At 41.7% G+C, this 25452-nt stretch overlaps 2 protein-coding genes across 10 annotated transcripts in view; one reads left to right on the forward strand and one right to left on the reverse strand.

Moving 5' to 3' along the window:
• The first annotated feature begins 347 nt into the window (after positions 1–347).
• Positions 348–6107, forward strand: LOC139987765 (uncharacterized). Of its 4 annotated transcripts, XM_072004390.1 has the most exons (4): positions 348–539; positions 3350–3551; positions 4703–4897; positions 5677–6107. In XM_072004390.1, exons 2-4 carry the CDS (start codon positions 3366–3368, stop codon positions 5836–5838), a joined length of 543 nt encoding a protein of 180 aa, XP_071860491.1. In that variant the 5' UTR covers positions 348–539; positions 3350–3365; the 3' UTR covers positions 5839–6107. The 4 variants fall into 4 exon arrangements, with proteins under 4 accessions (XP_071860491.1, XP_071860490.1, XP_073967849.1 ...); XM_072004389.1 differs by lacking the exon at positions 348–539 and having other exon boundaries at positions 3154–3551; XM_074111748.1 differs by lacking the exons at positions 348–539; positions 4703–4897 and having other exon boundaries at positions 3154–3551.
• A 264-nt stretch (positions 6108–6371) lies between these two features.
• Positions 6372–25452, reverse strand: part of Ssh (Protein phosphatase Slingshot) — a 73254-nt gene continuing 54173 nt past the window's right edge. For 4 of the 6 annotated variants that reach the window (XM_072004383.1, XM_072004382.1, XM_072004384.1 and 1 more), the window contains 4 exons: positions 12248–12442; positions 11767–12036; positions 10927–11483; positions 6372–10819 (listed from right to left, as the gene is read on the reverse strand). In XM_072004383.1, the coding sequence (XP_071860484.1) occupies positions 8754–10819; positions 10927–11483; positions 11767–12036; positions 12248–12442 (3088 nt within the window). In that variant the 3' untranslated portion in view covers positions 6372–8753. Of the gene's footprint in view, positions 10820–10926; positions 11484–11766; positions 12037–12247; positions 12443–16828; positions 17203–18757; positions 19172–25452 lie in introns of those variants that run through there. The other 2 variants (XM_072004385.1, XM_072004388.1) reach the window with 2 other exon arrangements.

Raw genomic sequence — 25452 nt, forward strand, 5'->3', positions numbered from 1 at the left:
ATGTACAGAATATTATATATATATGTATTCTGTACATAAATATAGTAGTTTATTTATATTCTTTTCATCTGTTGGATGGCGACTTTTTGACAACTACTTTTAACATCAATGCAAAACTGTTATTCATATGTTCGATTTAAATCAACTAAACACCAACGATAGTTTGACCTATTCGATCGAACAAATATTTGCAAATGATCAAACGCGGTAAATATTTGTATTCCAAGCTGGTATATTTATATGCGTGTGTTATGAATGGGTGTCAAATTCGATCTTCAGTCGGAGGAAAATGTAACGGAGATTATGTTCTTATGAATGTACATTAAAATTTAAAATTTACTTTCGACGACACGAAACGTTACGTGACGTTACCATCGTAACTAATCATAGGAAAAATTACCAGATACGTTAGTCCTCTGACGAGAGTCAATTAGTCGATGAAATTACATACGTACCAGTGACTAATTGGTAATTGTAAGTCGGTGATATGTACCAACGTACGTACTAGGAAACTTTCTTATCCAATATCGATAAGAAAGGTGACTACTACCCATATTGTTTTTAAATTAACTACGTATACGATCGTTGTGTATTTTCGAAAAACTTTTCTTTAAAGAATCCAAGAATTTAGAATAATAACGGAATGACGAAAAATTAATACCACGCTGCGTTTTATACGATTCGAAACGACTGTAAATATAACGTATCGGATTTATAGAATCGAAGGAAGAACAATTCTGAAACACGCGGTTGAAGTTTTCCAAAACTGATCGTCACTTTGAACATGGGGAAAATATAGCCTCAAATTCGTTAAGTGGCGATAAAAGATGAGTTTAAAACTAATATACGTAATAAACGTAATAGCATGAATGCCTTGCCACCGAATAGAACGTCGAAAACAAAGTTCTAAGTTCAATTCCATCTGCAATGGTACGTTCATTTCACTCTAACGACAGGATTTATCCGTAAATCATGTTCAACAGCATGTTGCATATTATTATACAGTGCATCGTTTATTTAAAATTCTGAATATCGTTTTGCACATTTTATTATCCTGATTCATTCGTGATCGTTATTTATCTATCCAAGCAATATGTAATAGTGGAATTTATTATATTTTGTGGTAATTTGTTACCTGTATGTTATTAATAGTGTCGATGAAGTCGAGCCAGCCTTGCCGAAAGCAATAATAATCATAATGGATCAAGAACGAATGTATATGGATGACAACGTAACTGTCGTTAGACAAATGTATGCAAAATTTCCTTTAAACAAAAATAAAAGAGACGCAGTAAGTTATTTGAAACTAATTGCGCTTATTTGCGATTTAAGAGAACATTTTTGGCATCGTATTCTAATAAATTAAATTTAAACAGAAATTTTTCGAAATTTAACCGTTAAAGATTCGTTTGTTTTCGTATAAATTATCGTCGATTATAGAATCATTCGTTAACAAGCATTTCGCTGCTCTTAAGAAATGGCAAGCAACGCGTCGAGTAATTAATAATAATTGGCTTAACAACGATTAATAAAAATTGCCAGAAGGCAATGTTTTCAGGATTAACGAAAATTTAACGATGCAAAGTTTATTTTATCGAAATTTCGACCGATAAAACTTTAACCGATAAAAGGATATTGTTTTAGAGAGGTCGGGCAAGATATTCTTTGCATTTGTTACACGGAGACCTATGACTTTTTGGCGGCTGGCCTGATGGATGGTTCGGTAAAATTGTACAAGACCAGATCGGACGAAGTGTTGACGCTGCATGACACTGAAATGATACAGAAACCAAGTCCGACGACCGCGATTAAGCACAGACCTGTGCACAAATCTCATCCGATCTCGCGTACCGTCCTTGCAACCTGTTAGTACTCATCGTCCGTTTACTTTTTATAATATTTCTGTCAAGCGATAAAGGATTAATTTTTCGCTCGGTTCTTTCTCCTTTTACCATATTTCGTTGGTCCAGATGCTAATGGCTGCGTCAAATGCTGGCATTATCCGACTTCACAGTGTCTTTACACGATACGGGAAAAGAGGCAGGTGCTGGGTTTAGCTTACCATTTTCGTCTGCCAAAGTTCCTAACTTTAGGCGACGATGCGAAGCTTATTCTTTACGACGAAGAAACCAAGATGCAGGAAAGAGTATTTCACGCAAGGTTTCCTATCATTATTGAAATATATTTCATCATTATTGTCTTGGTTGCAGTGGAAAACCAAAATGTAAAAACAGTATTTCAAGGTTTTCGTTGTTTTTAAATTATCTTTCGATATTCCGTATAATTTAGGATGCGATAATTTAGATATGACAACGAATTAAGCAGTTCTATATACAATCGATATACAATGATGCTATAGAGCTGTGTATATTTGTTGATCATTGGGTACGACAATCTCTACGGACGATTCAAATGTTTTAGATCAAAATCAATTTGTTTCGACAGATCTACGCCTTCTAACAACGTCCTAGAGAGTGGAAGACTTCAAAGTCACCTTGATCTCGTTAAACGTGATTGTAGCTCGTTCCTGATCAAGACTAACTGCTCAGGGTCGCTTCGAATCAAATAAACTCGCACCAGGTGTCCACTGACAGTAGATTTCCTAGTTAAACAGATAGATTGATCGCTCCGCTACGACACATTTAACTTGATATAAAATTCATTTCTTCGTCGCTCGTATCGCGAGTGGTCCACAACTTCCAAAGACACATAACGAAGAATCCTTCGTCTAACGTTTTTCTCTGATTTCTATTAATATGTACGGTAGTATCGATAGAAGAAATAATAAGAAACGGTACTAACAGAGGATCGGTAAAAAGGAAAATAAAGTAAAATCTTGCTATCGTTATCGATATTCTTATCACGGTAGGTATAAAATAATCGTTATAAGGAGAAGCGAATACGTTTTCGCGCGTTAGATAATGTAGGTAATGTTTCTTATGACGCGTTCTATTCGCGTTCTCTTCAGTTACGTTTCATTTACAAACGGAACGACTCAGCGACGATCTTAAACGCGATTACCCGCCACGCGGACAATAGCCAACGTTCGTTCCTATTTACAAACCGTAGTTTCGCTAATAGTTATTTAGAATGATTCCAGTTTACGATCGTTTCAATTTGTACGATCTTATCCAACGATAGAAAAATAAATTTTTCGATCTGTGTAGAGAAAAACATGCTTTTTAGCGGTGTTCGGTGTTCACGGTTGGCTAAAATTTTATTCGCTACAACTTGCTTCACCCTCTTTCTATTAACAACATCTCTTCGAATCCCGATAGAAGTTTAACATACAAATATTTCCTTCTTGTACGTTCTCTTCTCTTGTTTATTTATTTCTATTACATTCTAGCGAGTCATTGGAAGCCATGGACGGTCATAAATCTAGAGTGTTCAGCGCGTGTTTCAACCCCAGATCGGCACACGAGCTGATAAGCGGTGGTTGGGACAATACTATTCAATTTTGGGACACCAGGCAACCGTACGCACTCAGGAGAATATCGGGTGTGCATATGTGCGGCGATGGGCTCGATATCAGTAGGAATGGAAGAGAGGTACGCATATTTATATCCAGAATTCAAAGTCCAATTATATCCACCTTAACACGTTCTTATTCACACGGCAAGTATATAAAAATTGTAGGAGTTCGTTTTTTGAAACCAAATTCTGGTCCTGAAACCACGCATCCGCTCTCTCGATACGCTTTTAGTCGCGTTCACTTTCTCAACGAATCGGAAATCGTTCGCCGTATCGGATAATTTATATTTTACAATTGTCGATTCTCGTACGGTAAACGGTGGGTCAGTTTGATTTAATATTACTTGATATAGAAAAGATGATTCTACAGTTCCTTTTCACCCAAGAGACGAGAGTAGAAAAACATTAAAAGAGGGCAGTATACATATTTTCCAAATGTCTATGTATTGTAAATATCGCATCTTTTCTTCGGACAGTAACATTATTATTCTTCTCGAATATAAATCGACGTTTCTCATTGTTTTGCATACAAAAATATGCGGTACTGTAATTTCTTGTTCGATTTATTCGTCAGCGATCACATTTTAACAATAGTTTAGTTTTACGTACAGATCAACGAGAAAAATTGATTTATCGCACCAAAATCCACAGTTCTACGTAAGAAAGAGTGCAATTATGTTTGGCAGTAACATAGCGTCGAAAAAGCAGCTATAGTCTTTCTCCGATTTACAAAATCATACGATGTAATTCCGTCAAAGTGGATACAAAAATTCGAAATATTTATCCATAAATTATTTGAATATTGTTCCAACAACGCAAGAAAGCAAAAATGCATTAATACTGTTTATAGAGATAGTTAAATTAGAAAGATAAGAGGAACGCATCTTTTAAATTAGCAAAAGAATCGCCAAATTTTTCAACGTGTAACATTAAATTTCTATATACATACTGGAAAAAAATGAGCCAAATTGACCCAACACTCACCCTACCGGGATTAAGCCGTCATCATGCAACAATCTCTCGCTTGTAATTCTCAACCTCTTGGTTTACCACCTAAACGAAAGGTGTTCGAATGAAAAATAAAACGTAACGTGTAAGAAGAATCTTTAGAAATTATTAAAAGAACAGAATACCGCTACACGTGCTAATCTTTCGCTTGGGAATCAGACGTTGCGGGTGTTCTCTTCACTTTTTCATTTTTATTAACAAACAACTATATTACGAACAGATTTTGTCGTGCGCGTGGCAAAGAGAGAATCCCATACAATTGTGGGACTACGGTAGCGGAAAGTTGCTTGCTTCCTTGGAACCCGACAGCTATCCTTCCCTGCTCTACTGTGGCAAATACGTGTCGAACATGTTCATCGCTTGCGGTGGCACGGATACCAATCTCTTCAGAGTGATCGACTTGCGATCTCACGCCGTAAATACAGATTTCTCGCACGAATTTCGTTCGCTCGCAGTGCACAGTCGGTAGAAACGATATAGTCAAGTCGTAAATTAAAATATTAATCCGCGTCTAAATTCAGAACTATAGCGATGCGTTCTGAATGCGTACACATATGCATGTGTATGTACACGCGGCATAAAATCGGAACACTTCGAACATGCTTTGATTCTTAAGGCTGTTGAGTCTTCAAAGTTTAATCACAAGTTCCGAAAGAATCGGAAGTTTTCAAAGTATCGGAAGCCTCCTGTCGATATTCCATATTTTCTAGTATACAGCGATAAATAAGACAATAGTATATAAAACATTAAACGTGCACCAAGATTTGGAATCTGGCACTTTCATATATTACACGCTTCGTTCACACATCTATGTAACATGTAACATAAAAACGATAACAGGTATGAATTTGAAAATAGTTTTGATCTCTTCATCGCGTGAAATCTAAAATTATTTTTAAAAATGATCACTGCCAAAATTTAACTAAAATCAAAGTGCCAACATTCTGTACATCTGATATTTTAGAAATAGATTTTGATTAATCCAATGAAATTCAAACCTATAGAATTACATAATAATTTGCGGAAAAAAGTTGACAATTAGTAAGTCGAACAAGATATGATCGACGCATCGTGAAACTTTCACATACTCGTACGGATAAAAGAACGTCGTATTTTTAAATAACCTGACTATATCCCTTCCGTCGAGTATACTCGTTACGCAGATGATGACGACGACGATTATTTTTTCGACAGACGTTGGCGATGATCAGGAATTTAAGAGGTGGTACGTACAGCTTGGACATTGGCCCGGTAAACCCAAAGCACGCAAAGAAAACGAGGACCATCTCCGTCGTACCGCAACTTGCGTTCTGTGCTGGCAAGCGGATATTCGAGATAGACGCGCAACCAAGTTGATCGTTCGATCTTTCTTCGGTCGTTCTGTGTCTCGTCCGTGAAAATTAAACTCTGCCACGAAAGCGAATCGACGTTTTCTTTTTCTAGTTTGTAATTACAACATTAGATGCTAGATATGCACTTAAGAAATAGTATAATTCGAACAGCGTACATTTTCTTTATTTCTTTCATCATGAAGATAATTTACGAAGAGAAATTTTTGGTTTCTTTCCGTATCGGAATTGTATAAATTATATAAACTAGTTTAGCACATTAACGCTATCTGTACCTGAACACGTTGAACAGCTATCTTATTCTTTAGAAGCAAAATAATTCCTGTTAGCGAAAATAATAATTTTTAAGTCGACTGGTACGTTCCAGTGTTTAACGTCGCGCAGTGACATCGATATTCGAGAAAATTTTCGAAAATAACGATACGAGCCACCGATGGTACACCCAGCTCGAAAAGAATATCACCGTGAAGCCACAAAGAAGAAGGAAACGATCTAACGAATAATCAGTTTCGTGCTGAATATCAGTCGTAAAGCACAGCATTGGCAATGTAACATTTTTATTCTAACTTAATGTGTTACAGTTTTTCAGTAGTATTCGGTCTCAGGATCGTTTCACACCCCGGATCTGTTTCGTCCGAGGAAGAACGAACAGTGGTTAGAACACGTATGAGAAAATTATCCGCAAAATTATCTCAGTAATAAAATATATTTCTACGCACACAGTGGTCGCGGTGCATCTTATCAAAAAATGAGCCTCGCATTCATCATCATCATCACCATCACCACCACAACCGTCATCATCATCACCATCATCATAATCATCATCATTGCCATCATCATCACCATCATCACCATCAATCACCTTCATCGTCATCACTATCATCATCAACAATAATAATAATCATCATCATTACCATCACCATCGTCACCATCAATCATCTTCATCATCAACATCATCATAGTCATCATCGTCATTATCGCCGATCATCTTCATCATCATCGTCGTCGTCGTCATCATCATCATCATCATCATCATCGATATTAGGACAGTAGTATAAAATTGGTCGACATGGCTTTGCGAATGCAAATAAGAATAAACGGTCCGATGATATGTTTAAGAACGACGAACGTTGATATCGAGCCGCGTTTCTCATTGTACTTTCTCAAGTTGCAATTACGGTAAAATCTTCGATAAACAATTATCGTCACTGGAGGATGAAGAAAAAGAGGAGAAGGAGCAAAGAGTATAAAGAGGAGAAATGGGAACAGAAAGAGAAGAATAGAAGAAGAAACAAGACAGGACGATCGAACTGAAAAGCGAAAATGAAATGTACAAGAAAAAAATTGGATTCGCGCGACGATGCTTTACACACGATATACAAACTGACATGAGTATAAAGAGAGTAGAAGATCGAATCGTTCGAACGATTCGAGGCAGCTCCCCTCGGGATAAAGGGGAGTGGAGCGGGGCGGAGGGAGGGGGGGAGGGGGGCGCGGTTGCTACTTTCGTCTCTCCTCGCATACTGTGCACCATTCTAATCACATCGTTCGCTCTAAAATACTAAACAGTACAGCTTAAACGTTACACGTCGTCGTTCCGAGGTGTGTCTCTTTATATGTATAGAATCTGTATCTTGCATACGCCTCGGCGATCACAACGTAGACAGCAGAAGGAGGAGTCAGTGCGATATTTTAGTACATAACGCGAGGCCCGGACCTTTCGTTCACAGCCTGACCGGAGCCGACGCTATCTTGTCACGATTCAAGAACACGCTGGCTCCAACTTCTGCGCAACATCCCCGCATACACAACACATCACGTTTGATTCCAAGCCCATATTAGGTCTATTAAGTGACGACACGTCGTAGGAATAACAGTGTTTTCCGCGTCCTCCGAGAATTGTTGCATTTCCAGCTTAAAAAATAATTGAACTAATTAAGAGCAGGCCAAGGACACGTCTGACGAAGAAGGAACATAAAACGTTGAAGGACCTTGAACGTGCCTTTCTACAATTATATGTATACAGTCGTTGACGGTAGGACAAGGCACTTGTATCTTTTCGATATCCCTTGAAATCTATACCAACGTAGAAACTGGTCGTTTCTCTTTTGTCTTTCTTCCTTTTTCATTTTCACATTGCTTATCAACTATGTATCTGCTTATCAAACTGCTTATTAAATATTTCACGCGAACATACTCTGCTGGACGAATACATAATATGTAGCGTTTAAATAGGATGGCGGTGATAAATACAATTAATTTCTAATTCACATTAATTTCTACCTAAAAATTTGGACAAAACGTAGAGTTTTCAGAAGCTATTATTCGGGTTGTTCTTCGACATCGCAAATAATTAATAATTGCTCGTACAGGAATTAAAGAATACAAACCGTGTAAATTTTGCTCCAACAATAACACTAAAGCTAACGAACACAAAAACATCGCAAATGATTTTGCTCTCTCTCTCTCTCTCTCTCTCTCTCTCTCTCTCTTTCTCTTTCTCTCTCTCACACACACACACACGCGCGCAAACACGTACACACAAAAAAGCATGGCTTTGCCAGGTAGATGATACGAGAAGCTTGTACACCGTGTCCGTTTGAAGAAGCATCGAAAAAATACGGGTGCTCTGTCGTATCGTCGCACAGCATAGTATAGGACGTTCTCGCAAAGATTAGAATTGTACATCGAAGAGATGGTGGGAAACGAATCTATAGAAAAATCCTGTGTCCCCGTCGATTTAGTCGTCGAGCTCGAAGAGAAACGATCCTCGACTCGTTGGCATCAAATAGAGATCACACAGTTTCACATCGTGGCCACGACAACGCAACATACCCATGCATTCAGGTACGAGCGCTTAGATTCGACTCAATGGGAGAGAGAAACAATCAAACGCGTAAACGTTTCCCTTTTTTTCCTTTTTTACATGGTGTTGTAAACCGGACTGCTGTGCCTAGGCCTGACCTGCAGCCTGGCAAGAGGATGCGTCCTGCCGTGCTGTTGCTGCTTCTTACTAGCTGCCACAACACCAGCCGATGGGACTGGTGGCCTGCCAGGTGCTTCCGGCGCTTCATTGAACAGAGGAGCAGACGAATGATTGTTAATCATGATCGGTGCAGACCTCCTACTATATTCTACACCAATTTTCGACTTGTTGCTGTGTTGCGAGTCCATCGACTCCCAATCCTTGTCTTTGTGCACACGCAGCTGGATCTCCGAGGACTTTCTGGATTCGGGCTTCACCTCGTACTTACCAACCAAAACTCTCACCGACCTGTCTTCCAAGTTGTCCTGAGAAGCCGTCGTCGAGTCGACGCTCGACTTCTCTTTCTCTTTGATCTCGGACGGGGCTTGAATCTTCGATTCGTTGTGGGGAATCACCGGCGAGGAGGGCAAGCTTCTGATCTTCACGTCCCTTTTCGGCCGACAAACCGTAATCGGCGAGTCGTTCTCGAAGCTGTTCTCCGGACTCTTTTCCGGCTTCGTCGACTTCGCCTCGAATTCCTTCTTGAGATTCTTTACGATACCGGAGGTACTTCGTGGACACTCGGTGTCTGGCGAGTCGTCGACCGACAGACAACGTTTGTTAAATATAGACTTGTTGCTCAGATTCTCCAACACCATCTTGTGTTGCTTCACCGAAAGACACTGAGTAGTGTTGACCACGCACGGGCTGGATGTTTCGCTCTCTGACCTGCAGGATCTCAAGGATAGGGGTAAGTCCGAGTCCGAAGAGAGAGAAGATGGCGCCGGAGCGCTCGTCGATAGTCTTCCAACTTGACGAATCGACGCTGGTGAGATGTCTATTCCTCTGATAGGACTTGGAGAATTTCTAACAGGATCTACCTTCAAACCGTGTTGTTCCTGGCTAGGCGAGGAATCCCTCCTTCGTGGCGTTGGCGACGCAGTATGATGAAGAAGTACCGGATTGTACGATTCTTCCTCGACCGGTAATCTGTCTTTCTCTTCCGTGTCGGAATTTTGCGTGCACACGCGTTTCACCGTCCCCGAGCTGGTGTTCTCCTCGAGCTTTTGCTTGGTACGTTTCACCGTGCCTGGATGCCAAGGTATCTCCTCCTTGTCGTAAGGGAAGAGGCCACTGGGTCCGAGCAGATCCGAAGGCCGCATGTCGTACGAGCCCCAAGAACTATTCCTCGACGGCAACGTGGCCCAAGAGCTGTGCACCGAATTGTTGTCGAGGACTACGGCACTGTCGTAACTGCTCCAAGAGCTCTGTCGGCTCGGAGAGTCTCTCGTAACCGGCTCGCCTTGCCTTTCTTCGCGATCGAACACTCGGTCAACGTGCGTACTAAACGGGTCTCCGTCCTTCTTGGTCTTTCGCGTTAACGTACCAGGATACACTGTCGTCGTTGTCGTTGTCGTGGTTGTCGCGATACACTCACTCTCCGCACTCACTTCTCTGTTAGTCTTAGCGTTACTACACGAATTAGTACATGTTGCATCGGACGATGATGCAGTCCAGACTAGACATTCACTATTACTACCGAGTTCCGTTCTCTTGCTTTGTTTCTCGCCGGGATCCCACACGCTTTGCTTCACTGCCACCGTAGACGAAGCTTCCGACGAAGGCTTCTGTATACCGAGTCCGTTCTCGTTCAGTTCAGAGATCGGACTCTGTGGCAACGGTTTCCCGCCGTCTGAATCAGAACTCGGAGAAGATGGCTTGCTGCTGACTGCTTCGAATTGATTCGTCAGGTTCAGCACCAATCCCTTTCTCCTTTGACCCTGCTGCGTTTCTAACTTGCTAATTCGGTTCTTCACGGTCGGAGTGTCTGGCGAGGGACCTGGTAGGTGGACGATTTTGTTTTGAGATACGCTGTAGGATTGTCCGTTGCCGCATGGCATCAAAACGTTTCGAGCTTCCTGCGACATACTGGTCTTCTGGTTGCTGGACCGTAGCAGCTCCTCTCTGGTCACTTCCGTGCTTCCTGTCTTATCGATGCTTTCGAGGGACTGCGAAAGAGGAACTAAAAGGGAACGGAAACGGGTCGAGTTCGAGATTACAATATAAACGTAATTATAAAAATAGCATGCGAAATTCAATAAAATGGAATTAAACGAGTAGTAAACGTACCAGAAGGCAACATGGTTTCGCTGATTTTCACATTCGGCGACCAACTTTTCGGCCTCTGGCTGGTCTTTTTTAATTCAAAGCCCGATACAGTTTGCAAATCATTGTCCACGTTGCCGGACTTTTCCTCTTTCTTCGACTGATCTTTCGTCGACGTAGGAGACTTCAAGTTCGTATCCGACTTGGACCTCTGAAGCTTCTCTTTGTTTTTCATCGCGTCCAGTATACCCTGATAGGTCTCCAGTTGCAACAGGAAGCTGTTGTTAGGTTTGATGCAGTTCCGTTTCTCTTTTACGTGCTTCCAGGCTTGAGAGAAGTCCCAGTTATACGCTTTCATCGCGTACGCGATCACTACCGAGGCAGATCTTGACACTCCCATTTTACAGTGCACCAGCACTTTCGAACCTTCTTTCTTTGCTTTCGTGATGTATTTGAACGTATCGTCCCAGTGCTTCAGCAGATCGGTCTTTTCGTCGTCATACACGCGTACGTTCAAATACGTGAACATCCCGGGGAAGAAGTTGTCGATCTCTCGAGTTACGTTCAGGATATGCCTGACACTGGAAAGTAAAGAATATTTAGTATAGGAAAGATTATTCAGAGATAATCGTGAATTATTATCAATTTGTACGTAGCCAAACTTGTTCTTGACGGTTCGATAACGATGGAACGAATATTTGTACGAGATAGATCGTTATTACGATATATTCGAATTTAAAGTTACTCTACTATAATTGCAAAAATGAAGTCGTTCTCGAGTAAACAGCGCAAGCTTAAACGGACAGAATGGTCAACTGCAAATCGGATAAAGCTAAAAGGACGGAAGGATCTCGAGGGACTCACCCATTCTTCTGGAGCTCCTCCAAGTTGCTTGCATTCCACTCGCTTCCTAGATAAACGTGGTCAAATATTTCAGTCGGCGCGTCCATCTGACCCAGAATGGTGAGCATCTCCTGATCGATGAATGGCTTAAACTCCCCGAGATCCATGTCGAGGTCTTCCTCGAGACGACCTCGAATGTACTTCGAGGTTACCTCGTCGAGGTCCACGGACATCATGATCTCCTTCAACGTCGATCGGATCACGCGCTCAGTCTCGTCCCTTTCTCTGGGTCTGTCGCCAACGAATACACATTTAGAAACGAAATAAGCCAAAATGTCCGAAATAACCTACACATTACAATATTTCAGGGATAAAAGAAATCTTTACTCGGGGATATCGCTTTTTTAGTCGAGCCGAAAAAACATATGAATTTGCTTTAACATAAGCAGTATGGCGTGAATAATCCTATAAAGTAACCAGAGATGGTAATTAACGATCTTACTTGGTGCGTACGCTGTCCGGCGACGGTGGTCTTCGAGATTCCAGGTTGTCCATAGTATGCCACTCGTTAAGACACGAGCGATCGCTCTCGATTCGTTGCTCATAGTAACTGACCCAGTCGTGTGACAGCCCACCCAGGAAGTAGTTCTGTTCGCGTGCCTTACTCGACACTTTGTGCAACGTCTGCAACGCCGACCTGTACAGAAGTTGCATGAAAATTTCAAACTATTATAATCGCTTGCTATCCTTCTCTAAGTTTGAGCATTTTAAAGATGGCCTCCTTATTTAGGAAAGCTTCGATCACCATCATGAAACCATTTACCATGCTGCAAGAAAGTTTCATCGCGGTAGGATCGACGGATTCTCGCGTCTCTTATCGTTAATCGAAAATAACGTTCCAGCACGGTAATCGCGAAACGTTTATACACGCATTCCCTCGAAGAGGCGAAAGAGAAATCGTCGTCAACTTTTCGGTGACGAAGCAAAGCTTAGACCGAATGGTCGAAGAGAATTACTTATCTCGAACGCAAACCGCTTCCGCTTCCAGGCAACAGCGAATACATACTTGGTTGTCTTTCCTTTCTCGGTGGTTCGGGATCGTTATATTCGGGATAAAAGGAATTAGTTTTCCGTATCACGACTCGTATGATTTTACTTCGATACAGTGGAATATTTCGCGCCAGCTTCCATCTATAACTGGATTCCATTTATGCATTTTTACACTTTCTATGCTGCAACTTTTAAATTACGATTTTTACATTTTCAAGCAATCGGCCATAAGGAAGATCGTGTTTTAACGATTAAATATATTATTCAGAGCTCTAAGTATTCCCGTTCTACGGACATCGCTGGAAAATACCGACGCTTTAAACGGATAGACGTAATATGTATCGCGGTTAAGATGGTAACCGCTAAAATTACAACAGTGTGTTCCTATCGAGTCATTAATACGGAAATCGTATCAACCAGATGATATATAAAAGCTTCGCAGTATCTAAGATATGCGCTATAAAGTTACTCGGTGCACAAAGTTTCAGGCGAAACAAAGGAACATTGTCCAAAAAGAGCAGCAATTATATCAACTGTTTCGTAATATTTGATATCGATATTGATTTGGCCCCGGCTTTGTTAAAGCTAACAGGTAACTTCCCTTTCCATCTCTCTTTTTATCTTTCCCTTCTCCTTCTTTTCCGCCTTTGTTCTTTTTCTCCATCTTCGGCATAATTCCAGATTAATCTCGCGCGACTGATTATCGATATTTTCTCGCAAATATCGCAAAAGATCCTTTCGTTTCTCCTTTGAACGATGAATCGGAGGAGACTCCTGGAGTCTCGGATCGAACTCAGTCTCGGTTAAACGGATGACAAAATTGGCGGTGTATCGCTGGATGACGGTATCTAGTCAAAGAGAGATCTATCTGTGAACGTTTCTACTCGAACAGCAGTCCGGTTTTTCCATTGAAAACGTAACAACGCGCAAATGACAAATGTTCGCAACGATGTCTGGCTACCTTGATAAATGACAAATTTTTGTGATCACTCATCGTGATCGTTCGATCGTAGGACGAAGAGAGCAAAAAATATCGTACGAAGAGAGAACGTTTCTTCTTCTAACCCCTTACACGATTCCAGTTGATCGTTTAATTTTCGCTTGAAGTTCGAAGGTTGTCGTTTGATTCGTTTTTTCCTATTGACCTTTTTCCGATGTAATCGCGTGTAAACTTTCCACAATTTTCGAACGTCAGTGGCGATCAAAGTTGACATATTAATGGCCGCTGATATTAGATGCATTTACATACTTTGTCTTTTTATCCTCGCCTTAATTTTTTTTTTTTTTTTTTTTTATAGGAATAATAGAAGGTTTCTACTTTAAAGTTTGCGCGAAACGTCGAGGAATGCCATCGTTTGATGGTTTTTCCAATGGTCGATCGCAGAATGAAATCCTTACGCATCTTATAAGGTAAATAAATAAATATATACATAATTGAATCGCATCGTAAATTCACATCGCGAGTCCTAACCACATATTTATTTTTCTTTAAGAATCGCGACGATCCACGTAACTTAACCTAAGATGTAAGGCAAATGTTAAATCTGTATTTGTAACAGCCTCGAATAAATACGAATGCGGCGAGTTTAGCGAAAGCAATGTTTATTAAAAGAGAAGCAACGTATAAACGTTCACGCGCTTAGGCAGTAAGAAAACTTCGATCTACTCGAATCTATCGAATCTACTAAACGCGAAAGACACTTTCAAATAACAGTATTACGCATCGCGCAAGATCGTCATTGACCATCAAACTCGAAATCTTTCGTCATAAAACTTCATCGCGGATACAATTCTTTGAACCGATGCTAAGTCGATCCTTTACGACTGCGGCTGAACTTTACCAGAGTCAGAATGCGATTTGGTTTTCTTTGCCAGCATTCTCGCTATAGGTTCGCGCGTTTCTCACGCCCGTCGATGAAACGACGAAAGGAAAAACCGGCTGGTCGGAAATTCCCGTGAAAATTCGAGTCATAACGTTCCGAGAATCCAGATATCTAGGAAGAGCGCACGCACCGTACCCAAGAAGATCGTATTGCGACGCGATTGGTAAGAGAATTTACGAACCACGCTCCTTAGGAAACCTAGGAAACCGCTAACGACAGATTAGCCGCGATAAACGGCACAAGACGGACGATCGCACCGTTTCTCTACGATAAAGATAACCAGTTGGCTGTGGTTAAGCGTCCAACGATTCGTTTTGTTTGCACCTGACGGCGTGTGCATGCGTATGTTTTCTCCTTCATCCTTGTTGTCCTTCTATCTAATTTATTTCGAGCTAGAGTAACTGCTTCGTCAACTGCTTTTACGTCCTCGTTCGTTCGTTATCTACCAACTTCTATTTACATTTCCATCTCTGTGCTATTGTACATAGGCCATTAACGTACGATAAAACTCGAACAATGTACGTAACATTCTCCGAGTTTCATGTACGTAAACAAACAACATGCTTTTATAATTAATTGGGAAAAAATCAGCTTCCAGCCAAAATTACTTTGTCTCGAAGCGTTCTCATCTTATTTTCGATCATTTCCAAAAGCGTAGTATGTACAGCGTTTATGTAACGATCAGAGGAAAGTGGAAGAAATGTATCAAAGCGAAGCCGAGGTAATAAGGAAACCGAAGCCGAAGAAATCCTCTCACGATTCACAAGCCCGGAACGAATGTTGCAAGATATTTAAGAATCGTGACGTAACTTGGTGATCTGTTATTCGGTATAAACTAACTTCTTAGGCAACTGTGAGGTAACTTTTCGAACAATCAGCAGTTTTTTGACGAACGAAACGACCGCCTCGAGCGTCGTGGTTTATGCCTAATCGACAGGAATTCATCGTGGTTCGCTTCGATCTTCCAACGATCGAAGCTTGCTTGTAAAATGTTGGAAATCCCGCGCTCCCTAAATATCCAACACCGCGAGATTACGTAAAAGTTTTACGCGTAAAAATTATCGTTCTATGTTACAACGAGTATTAACGAGAATTATCGTATGTAGATTTATAATATTTACCAATGCGATAGTTGGGTATAAAGGTAATAATAGCTCTTATTAACTCCTTCGTTTGAAAAGTACTTGATACTTTCTTGCGTCGTTATGTCAAGTATCGTTCGAACGGTGAAAGCGATCGATAACGGAGAAAATCCGCGGTACCTACGTTTGGTAGACGTTTTTGCTCGTACAGCCCCAAGAGAACGTGGCCTTAAAAATCTTAGTATCGAGCGTTTCGTAACTGTTACGACGTTGCGTGCGAACCGAGATCGTAGGGTCTGCGAAGCAGATGAATCAACGGATCAACTTCGAGTTCGAATATCATCCAGAAAAACGCGAGTTTCGTGCCTCGTTGTACGTAGAATTAAATTTAGACACCACGAGGTACGCTTAAGAGGCAGTTTATTTTTATCGGTATCTAGAGATAGCATACGATACACTTGGATCGTCGACTAAGTGTAGACCTTTCCCTTCCACTTCTTGCACGGTGATTAGATAAAACCGTTTCCGGCATTTTTATGCTTCCGACGCGAACCATGCCAAGATCGTCAGAGGTCTGGTCGATTTAACCCGTTCCTCGCCCTGTCAATCGTGAACGAGCCTTCGCATGGTTTTGCGTAACTGACAACAGTGACAACGATCCTCGACGACGAGGACGGTAAGCGTATTTATAATTAAACATTTTACGTAACGCGTTCACATTTAACCGGTACCGATTCTGTCGATAGCCTGGTTCAGCTTGGCCGATGCCAATTGCGGCTTTCGAGAACAGAATCTTTCTTCTGCATAGAAATTCTACACGTCTTACGCTTGTGTGCGAAGATAAAGATGGAACGTCAGACATTGACAGATCGTCGTATTTATGCGATAGAAATAGAGAAAAGCTATTTATACAGAGATATTTCTATCGCGAAGTAACACGAATTTAGGCTTGTGGCTTATGATCGAAACGATAAGGTATGACAAAACGTATTTATGTTTACCGATAGCGCAATTAAGAATCCTCGAGTCATCGAATTTTCTATTCGCCGATATACTGGTCAAACTTACGAATGCTTTACACGTTGGTATCGTTCGACGTGCACGTGTTCACGTTCAGGTAAACGTAGCGTAAAAAGCACGACGAATCACGGTCGATCGATTAATTGCAAGTGGACGTTCTGTCGGTTTGCGCAACAAGCGAGGACGATAGCACGGTAGGGACTGAGACTCGAGGCGTAGCATCGTAATTATAATGTGTCGCGTCATCGGGTGATCCTAAATGGAACGGCCGATGAAGCAAGCAATGACGATTCGATTGCTCGACCACGAATCCAACTCGATGTCGTCGCCGTCCATCCGTTATGCGGTTAATTGATCGGAGACGACGAGAATCGACAAGAGTCGACGAGAATTCAACTTACTGCGAACCTGTTAACGCTGACTAAGGAAATGGACTCGAATATATTTATAGAACCAACTTTCAATCCCTTTCCACATCTCCACAGATAGTTTGATCAAATTCTTAGAGAATCGTTTTGGCGAACGGTTTGACAAGTTTATTCCAAGTACCGACAACCGAATGCATAATTATAAAGCTAGTTATAACTAAGAACAGGTGAAAGCGTTTTAGAAGCAACACTGTTTTATCGTAGAAGAATTGTTTCCACAGCGAAGCAGACCGTTAGATGGGCAATTAGTTAGAGCAGGGTATCTTCGTTGCGGATAAGCGAGAGTGTTTTATCGTATCGGGTAGATGCATGCTGTTTTCACAATTAAAGCTTTAATCGCGCATAATTTCTCGGATACATCTAATGTTAAATAAGAATAATCTCTACATGATATATTCCATGCACTTTTTCCAACGATCAATTTTTTCATACCGCATCTGCAACGTAATCGTTACTGCTGTAATGTAAAAATTACTCAAACGTTGCTTTCACAGTTTCGTAATATTATTCCCTCGGTATCTATGATAATTTAATATTATCCTTCATCGTAATTTTATCTCGTTCGAAACCCGACTGATGCCTTTGTCTAATCTATCGTACGTCCGATACGTTTGCGTTTCACGTATCGACGTTATTTTAGTTAAAAAAAAAAAAAGAAAAAAATTCGAGACAGAAGGCGATAATCGCAAAAAGATCAGTGCACCGAGCCCGAGAAGAACGTCTTGTTACACGCGCATATTTTCCTGGGCGAATTCCCGGCTGGCCAGCTGCCAGAGCAACGGAGAAGAAAGAGAAAGAGCAGCGTAAAACGGATCGGCGTACGAAAGGACAAAGAATATCGGAACAACGACACACGCTGAATCGCGTTCACGCTGAAATACCTGAGACATAATAGTCCAGTGGAATAAAAATAATAAATCTGAGCGGCTTACGCGCTGCCTGAAATTTAACATTTAGGAAGGCACTCGAGACTCGAGCGATGAAATTGCGGTTACCCTTCCGAGCTTCCTATATTCCGATATTTACGCCTTTCCGCTCGAATTAACGCTTTACAATACCGTGTGTCCGCATACGCAAAGGTAGAAAAAAACAACTATTCAACCGTCGCAAGCTTGCGCGTACCCGGTATCGTTCTTTAGCAAATTATCAATTATGCGATAAATACGCCTATTTACGGTAAGTAAATTATGGTTCGTGCGAATTTTCATTTCTACCGTTAATACCTGATAGAAGAAATATTCGTCTCAAGGGTAAAAAGAATTCGACTCTGGAGAGATTAAAAATTAACCGGCTTATCTCGAACGCTTGTTATAATATAGCTACCTACGACGATCCGCCGAAGCCAGTATTACCAGTGCTACTCGAGTTAAACAACACGTCGCATGCCACATTCGTTGCTATCGATGTACACGCTGTACGTTCATTACAGAAACATCGTTCATCCACCACATCTCGCTAACGCATCACCGATGCGTGTTCCCTGGCTACATTCCTTCGCGGAAATCCAACAATGACAGGAAACCCGACAGAGTTCCGCAAGGGCTCTTACCTAGCGGCTTCCAGGACGTCGGCGAGGATCTTGCTTCTTCTACGGTTTCCAAAGACCCAGAGGATCAAAGGCAAAACAAAGAGAACCGCCACGTAAACGGAACCACGCGTCACCATGTTTCCTCTCGGGCTGATGTCCGGCCTTGTGAGTTATTCTCGTCAAGGTCATCGGTCCGCCCCGGTTAAAGAGTCCATTGCCCCTTTTCAGACTAGTTCCAACGGCTTTGTTCCAACATCGATTAGCTCGATTCCGGGTAAATGCAAGCTACCCGTTCTGATGCTGAATTCGCATCAGTTTTCCGCGTATCCTTTTTCGCAACGCGGATGACCAACTAACAGTCGGCATTAGGAACGAAAGAGCGATCCTCTCTCTTCTTATCGAGCCGTCTCTTCCTCCAACTCGGTCGAATCAACCAACTTTCGGCTCCAGCGTCTTACTCGCTTTCCTAACCTCCGAACACTCCTCTTCGAATCAAATATAATCTTGCATTGAACTAATTCTAGATAAAAACTAGAAGCTTTCACAGCCGATTTTTATGCTTAAAACTATCCCAAGCTACGGACTATAAAATCCAATTTCCAGCGCAAATTACGTCGCCTACTATGTCTTTCGTCGATCTCACGTGTGTACGTAATACAAACTGATTTCCCGTCGCGTATAAATGAAGCTCGTAATATCTGTTCAAAGAGTATTCCGTGGTTGAAAATAGAAGAAATGCTTGTCAAAACATAGCCGGGAAACTTCCGAATATCCGGTGTTTGTTGGGAAGACCACGAGCAGTCAGAGAAACCAGACGTCTATAGCTCGAGGATCAACAGACGCTGAGAGTCTAAATTTCGACGAGTTTTTCTTAGCACGGCCACGTTCCGTCGACTGGCGGAACAAGCTCCGATCGAATCGTAGGATCTGGCAAATCAGAATAGTATGCGTAGGACAGGCTTTGCCGAGTGGTGGGGTCGTGACAAACGACCGACTCCAGCCATATTTAGAGTGTCGATGTGTCGGCGGTTTTTTTTTTTTTTTTTTCTTTTTTTTCGTGTTCAAAAGAGACCAGTCTCATCAACAACGCGCAACAACGCCAGTACCGGAAACCGGAGAAAGGAGCATAATCTCTCGTCGCGGAAAAGAAAGTGGATCTTGACCTGGGCGAAGTTTTACAAGTCCACTGGTTGGAAACTTTAGGCGCGTGGGTCGCAGTCTTTTACAATTCGAGGAATCGTCGCGCAGATCGTTGATCTTGTCATCGACGCTTCTTAAGAAATCGGGGTTTTACGCTCATTTCGCGGACAAGTTTCTCGAAAGTCTATACGCGTGCTACAGAATCGCCACGGGGCTGTTACATCCGCATTTTTATTTTACCTGTTTCGCGCGTTTATTTCTATTACTCGAATAACCATTTTTGGTCAAGAATTCGCTTCACCTCCAACGTTTGCTATTTCATATTTAACGGATAATTCGATCGAACAACAATAATGTCCGATAAATCATTCGCTATCGTCGAAGAAACAATGGAAGTCCGTTTGACGAGGCAGATGCACCTCACGATGCACCGGAGGACGCACCTGCGACTATGCTTTTCGTTTGTGCAATCTTCGAAGCGAAGGTGAGTCATTTTAGAAGCACGCATACGGTATATGGACTTATTCAACCTGTGACCACCAGTGCTGATACTAACAATGGCTGAATTATGAGAAACGCGCTGAATCTACCATCTTCTCTTCGATTTAATCTACGACGGACGTCTGAGAAGCATTCCAACATTTTGTAATTTAATTATCGTTCCTTGAAAAGGAAAGTTTTGCTCGTCGATGCATATCGCGTAAGTGTGTTGATCTTGATTTGTTCGTGGCTTGACCTTGGACTAGTTTTTTTGGGACGTGTTTTATCTGTCAATGGGTCTAGGAACAGCGATCTTGAACAACGAACAAAAATCTTGGTCGTTTTGAAAACTCGTGGTGAAAGAATTAATTCATCGCCTTTGAGGTTCCTACACGATCGTTTCTAGTTTGAGAGAGAGAGAGAGAGAGAGAGAGAGAGAGTACCACGTAGCTCTACTCTTATTTAATTTAGTACTTTTAAGAACAATAACTGATCGAAATTCCTAACTAAGGAGTTCATACCATACAGGTTAGCTGTCTATAAGTTGTAGGTCTCAGGTTTTACGTTTATGATCTAAGACTGTTTTAGGTTTAAGGCAATCGATTGTATCCAAAAACTACAATGTATCGATGGAGACGTAAATAAATAAATAAATAAATGTACAGAAAACAAAGAGTTAATAAGCGAGACCGGTGGGTTGTTAAATTTTTGCTCAGAGTCGTTCATAAAATTCATAATTTATGACTAAGTGAGGTTGATAATTTTTTGTAATCCTTAGAAATCTGTGCACGCGTAATGCCGATTTCCGAACGATCGAACGAACGATCATCAGACGCGATCATAAAATACGTGGAACGGGGAAAAATCATAAAGCACGTTGTTTCGTGCTGCGATCGTCGAAGAAAATTCGTCGTAGCATCGTAAGGAGGCTATAGAGTAATTCGACCGAGTTTCAAAGCGTTGCCGGACTCGTTCTTCGTGTTTCGTAGCGCGAGAAGTTTACGGGCGCGTCGCAAAAGTGGAACAATCCCGACCAGAAATAATCGTGCCGGCCCGTTGCTAAAAGAACCGTGAAAGTCGCCAGCGATCGGCTTCTCCGCTGTTGCCGATCGTCGCTTTACAATGGGTAACGGGTCGCTGAGCTTTCGCGTATCGTGATAACGAGAGACGATCGAGCGTGGTTATCGAAAGTGAAGCCGCGCGTTCGCAATATGTACGTATGTGTATCACATTGTCTCGAAATGTTTCGAATCGTGTCGAATCGTTTCGAATCGTTTACAATGGTGGAAAGCATCGAAACCACTTAACTCAGAGGTGATGAAACTTTTGTCCAATATTGTCATACTTTTCCTTTCTTTCGTATCTAGACCGAATGTATTAGGTTCTTAATTACCGATAGCTATTTTGAAAAGGCCTAACGATGCCAAATTAAGACCCAAAATTTAAGTTAGGCGGCACGACTAGTACTATAGAAATCGTAAAATAAAATTAGATAACTTGAAATTATTTTTCTGAAAAAATAGACATATTTAGTAGATATTGTGTCTTAAATGAACGTGCAACGTGTACTGGCGCGATTCTATACTTTTAGGACTGATAGTTGCTATCTTAATCGCACGTACTTTATAGTTATAAAAGATTAAATAGCCGAGTAAAGCGATCATCGAAGAAGGTCCATCAGCAGCGACGAAACACACCGTCCGATCGCCTCGGCATGGCATGGCTATTCTCCCGGATCATCCGATGTAATGATCCGCGAATGGATCTAGATCATGACAACGCGGCTTACGAGCGGTTATTCCGCGAAGCAGAACGAGCTGCGTGCACGATTCCTCGTGTTATAACCCTCCAACCTGTTCTATGTCGTAGTCACAACAGTGAAAGGAATAGAAGCGATTATAGTGTGACATGCGCGTTATTGCACACGGGGCCGCGGCGAGAACAGCCGGTGACATCAACAATGCCTGTAGTCGCTGCATTAACTACCGTCGATAACGATCTACCCGGAGTCTCTCTACTATCGAGGCAAACGCTGTACACTTTTCTCACCAGTCGTAACAAACCTGAGGATCGTCCGCTAGTGATTTAAAATTTAATCACTTGGTTACTCCATTCACGCTTCTATAGCGATACCGATGACATCGAAATCATTGCTCGTGCCGATTTTATCGGGAATGAAAGAAGTCTACCGTACCGAATAAATTTACCAACGTTTATTGCTTCTTTCTTCTCGAAACGAAACCCACGATCGTTAAAAAGTATTTCCTGCGTCAACAGACCTGTAATAGATTTGCCTTTTTAACGAACAGAACACGAAAATTTATCCGACAACAATCTATACAATAGGTTATTGTTAAACACAACGACACGATCAATCGTCCGCACAGCTAGACTATACAATCGATATTTCAATTGAAACGCGGCAAACAATGAAACGGAAGTAATCATAACAGGATGATACTTTAGCAACACATCGGGTGCAGCGGAAGAAAAACGTCACGATCGTTCGTCGTCGTAGTTCAGCCACATACATGGCGATTGATACTCGTACAGGCAAAAGAATCCTCTCAATTAACAGAGTTCGCGTGAAAAAGCAAAATGCATACGGCCACGTATATCGTACGATTTACAAGATATCGTATTGTACAGAGTATTCGATATATTAGATTTTTGCGACATTAATCAATCGTTAAATATCGTACCGTACACGATATTTGATATTTAACCGTAGATAACCGTGCTACTTGCGAGTAACGTTATTACTAATGTTGCGATTGTCATTTTTACGAAACGTTAGTTAAATATATAACGCTCGTATATAGCATGTGCATATTTTTCACGTATATCTGCATAGATATTTTAAGTGTAGAAACATCGCGTGTTCCTTGCGTGTTTAACTTGCATAAACATCCACAGTCTATTAATCAGAGCTGGTATACGCATATACCTATGTGCGTAGACATAGAGCACTATAGCGTTCACGGGAGGATGGATGAGCGCGAGTTGGCCGTGGTTGGCAGAGCCGGCCGATGGGCGTCGATCAACGACGATCCATTGTGCCGATCCGTTTTCATCAGCTGTCATTATCACTGGCTCGGTTCTGTATTATTCTGATAATACGACGTACAGCAACCTGTTGTTATCCATTGACGTCCGCCGCTTTGATAGGCGGAACCAGTTTCGAAAGCTGTTGCCGATTCACGCCCACCGAACGGTCTCCGATAAAAATCGTTCCTCTCGGTATCGCGCCTGATCGTGACACTGTCGTTTCACCGAGCCAACAAAAATGCTCCTTCGACTTATTTTTTACTTCCGAATGGTAGCGTAAACCAATTCGGCTCTATCGACGCTTTCTTGATAATTCTCTGATAATTCTATGTCTAGGAAAATTTCTAACAGAGAATCCGGTTAACAGGTTAATCAAACTGCATTCGCACGACTCAAAGTTCGTTCGCGCAATTTCTAATTGTAGGACAACATCTGTGCAGATCAACGCGATATCTCCGACAAACAAATTCCGACCATCTTCCTCTGGTGCATCTCCAGCAGTTTCCAGGATGAAATTAGTTTCCATATTTTTTCCATGAGCGGGAAAGTGGCGTGGTTCGTACGTTCGCTGCCAAGAGGTATTCGGTACGTGGCGTACAGTGGTGTACACAGGGACAGACATCGCGATTTCTCTGACAAAAAGTGAAAACGGCCACCAGAGATCGGTGAACGCCACGCAGTATGAACGAGTCTCTCGCGATGACGTAAAAAGGAGACTCTGACGAAAGTTGCGTCTCGCGATATCACGCTGGTCGTCGAACCTATAATCGAATCGGCAAAGAAGCAGCAACGAAATGCTCGATCGAAGCTATGAAATCTCAGGTCCGACCGGACCATCGAGAATATCTAGTACATGGAATATCGGTGAATCTTATTAGCGATGGAATCGAGTATGCGCATACGTACACGCGTTGCAAGTAGTCTCGTATTTATCTAGAAAGTTTCGAATAACTTACGAATTATTTGAAAAGAAGAAACAATGACTCGAACCTGCTTCGGATAAGAGAATTCTTTCCGAGTATCGCGAAGGAAAATATTTGTATCGCAACTGACTCGCATTAATAACTATCCATCTACATCGAAGTTGATCCCATCGTTGGTTCTTATCGCGCAACCAGGTGTCATTTCGTTGTAACGTCATCCGGCTGGAAACCGGTTCGAGACTCGCCAAGGTTCATTGATTCTTCGCTAATCCGAGAAGCTCTTCCTGCTCTGATTAAAAAGAGGATTCGGAAAGGGAAAGAAGAAAGTGGAGAAGTAGTCGCGTTAATAAGTCGAGATACGGTATAAAGAAGTCGAAGGATAAGAGCCGTAATCGAAATCGACGCTTATGGTTAATGAGAATCGAAGGTGGAACGTTTTGCATGCCCGAGAAAGAGGAACACGCTTATCTCCGGACAGTCACCACGCCCAAACCTGTTAGTGGCGACCTGGAAACCGGCAAACTCGACATCTTTTATGCGCTGGCAGAATAAAAACCGGACTAAGGGGAAGCCTCCTCGGAGAAGTGGCTACCTGGATGCTGAACGATGAATAACGTTGCAGGAAACGCGCGAGATTTTCATGGCAATTTATGTACTCGATTTGCGAACCGTCTGTTACACGGTTACACTGTTACACTGATATTTATTAATTGGCACATAGTTTGCCAGCCTGTTAATTCGAATTAGTCGAGAATGAGAAATACTGCGAGATTAAGAAGAAGATTAAGAAAGACTTAGATCTATAGCTCTATAGCTCTATAGCTCTATAGCTCTTGGGAGTTGATAGTGAAATATTTCTCACGTATCTTTTGCCAAGTGCATGATTTTTACACGCGTATTAACGATAATAGGTTTAGAGCTATAAATGACAAATTTTCTTCGTACAAAAGGTATACGGTTGCTTTTGACAAAAGATAATACCAACGTTTACTGAGATAAAACCGTGCTTTTCGCAGTACAGGGCTTAAACACCGACAATATTTCATTTCTTTTTCATTTACTTTCTTTGGGATATTTTACCGGGCTCTTCTCACTTGATCGCGTCATCTTAATAAATACGTTACT

The sequence above is a fragment of the Bombus fervidus genome, chromosome 5 (genome assembly GCF_041682495.2).
Source record: "Bombus fervidus isolate BK054 chromosome 5, iyBomFerv1, whole genome shotgun sequence".
NCBI lineage: Eukaryota > Metazoa > Arthropoda > Insecta > Hymenoptera > Apidae > Bombus > Bombus fervidus.

Coding starts and splice junctions, on each gene's coding strand:
- LOC139987765 (XM_072004390.1), top strand. CDS start 3,366: ATGGACGGTCATAAATCTAGAGTGTTCAGCGCGTGTTTCAACCCCAGA. Junction 3,552..4,702: donor TCAGTAGGAATGGAAGAGAG/GTACGCATATTT, acceptor TATTACGAACAG/ATTTTGTCGTGCGCGTGGCA. Junction 4,898..5,676: donor TCGACTTGCGATCTCACGCC/GTAAATACAGAT, acceptor TTTTTTCGACAG/ACGTTGGCGATGATCAGGAA.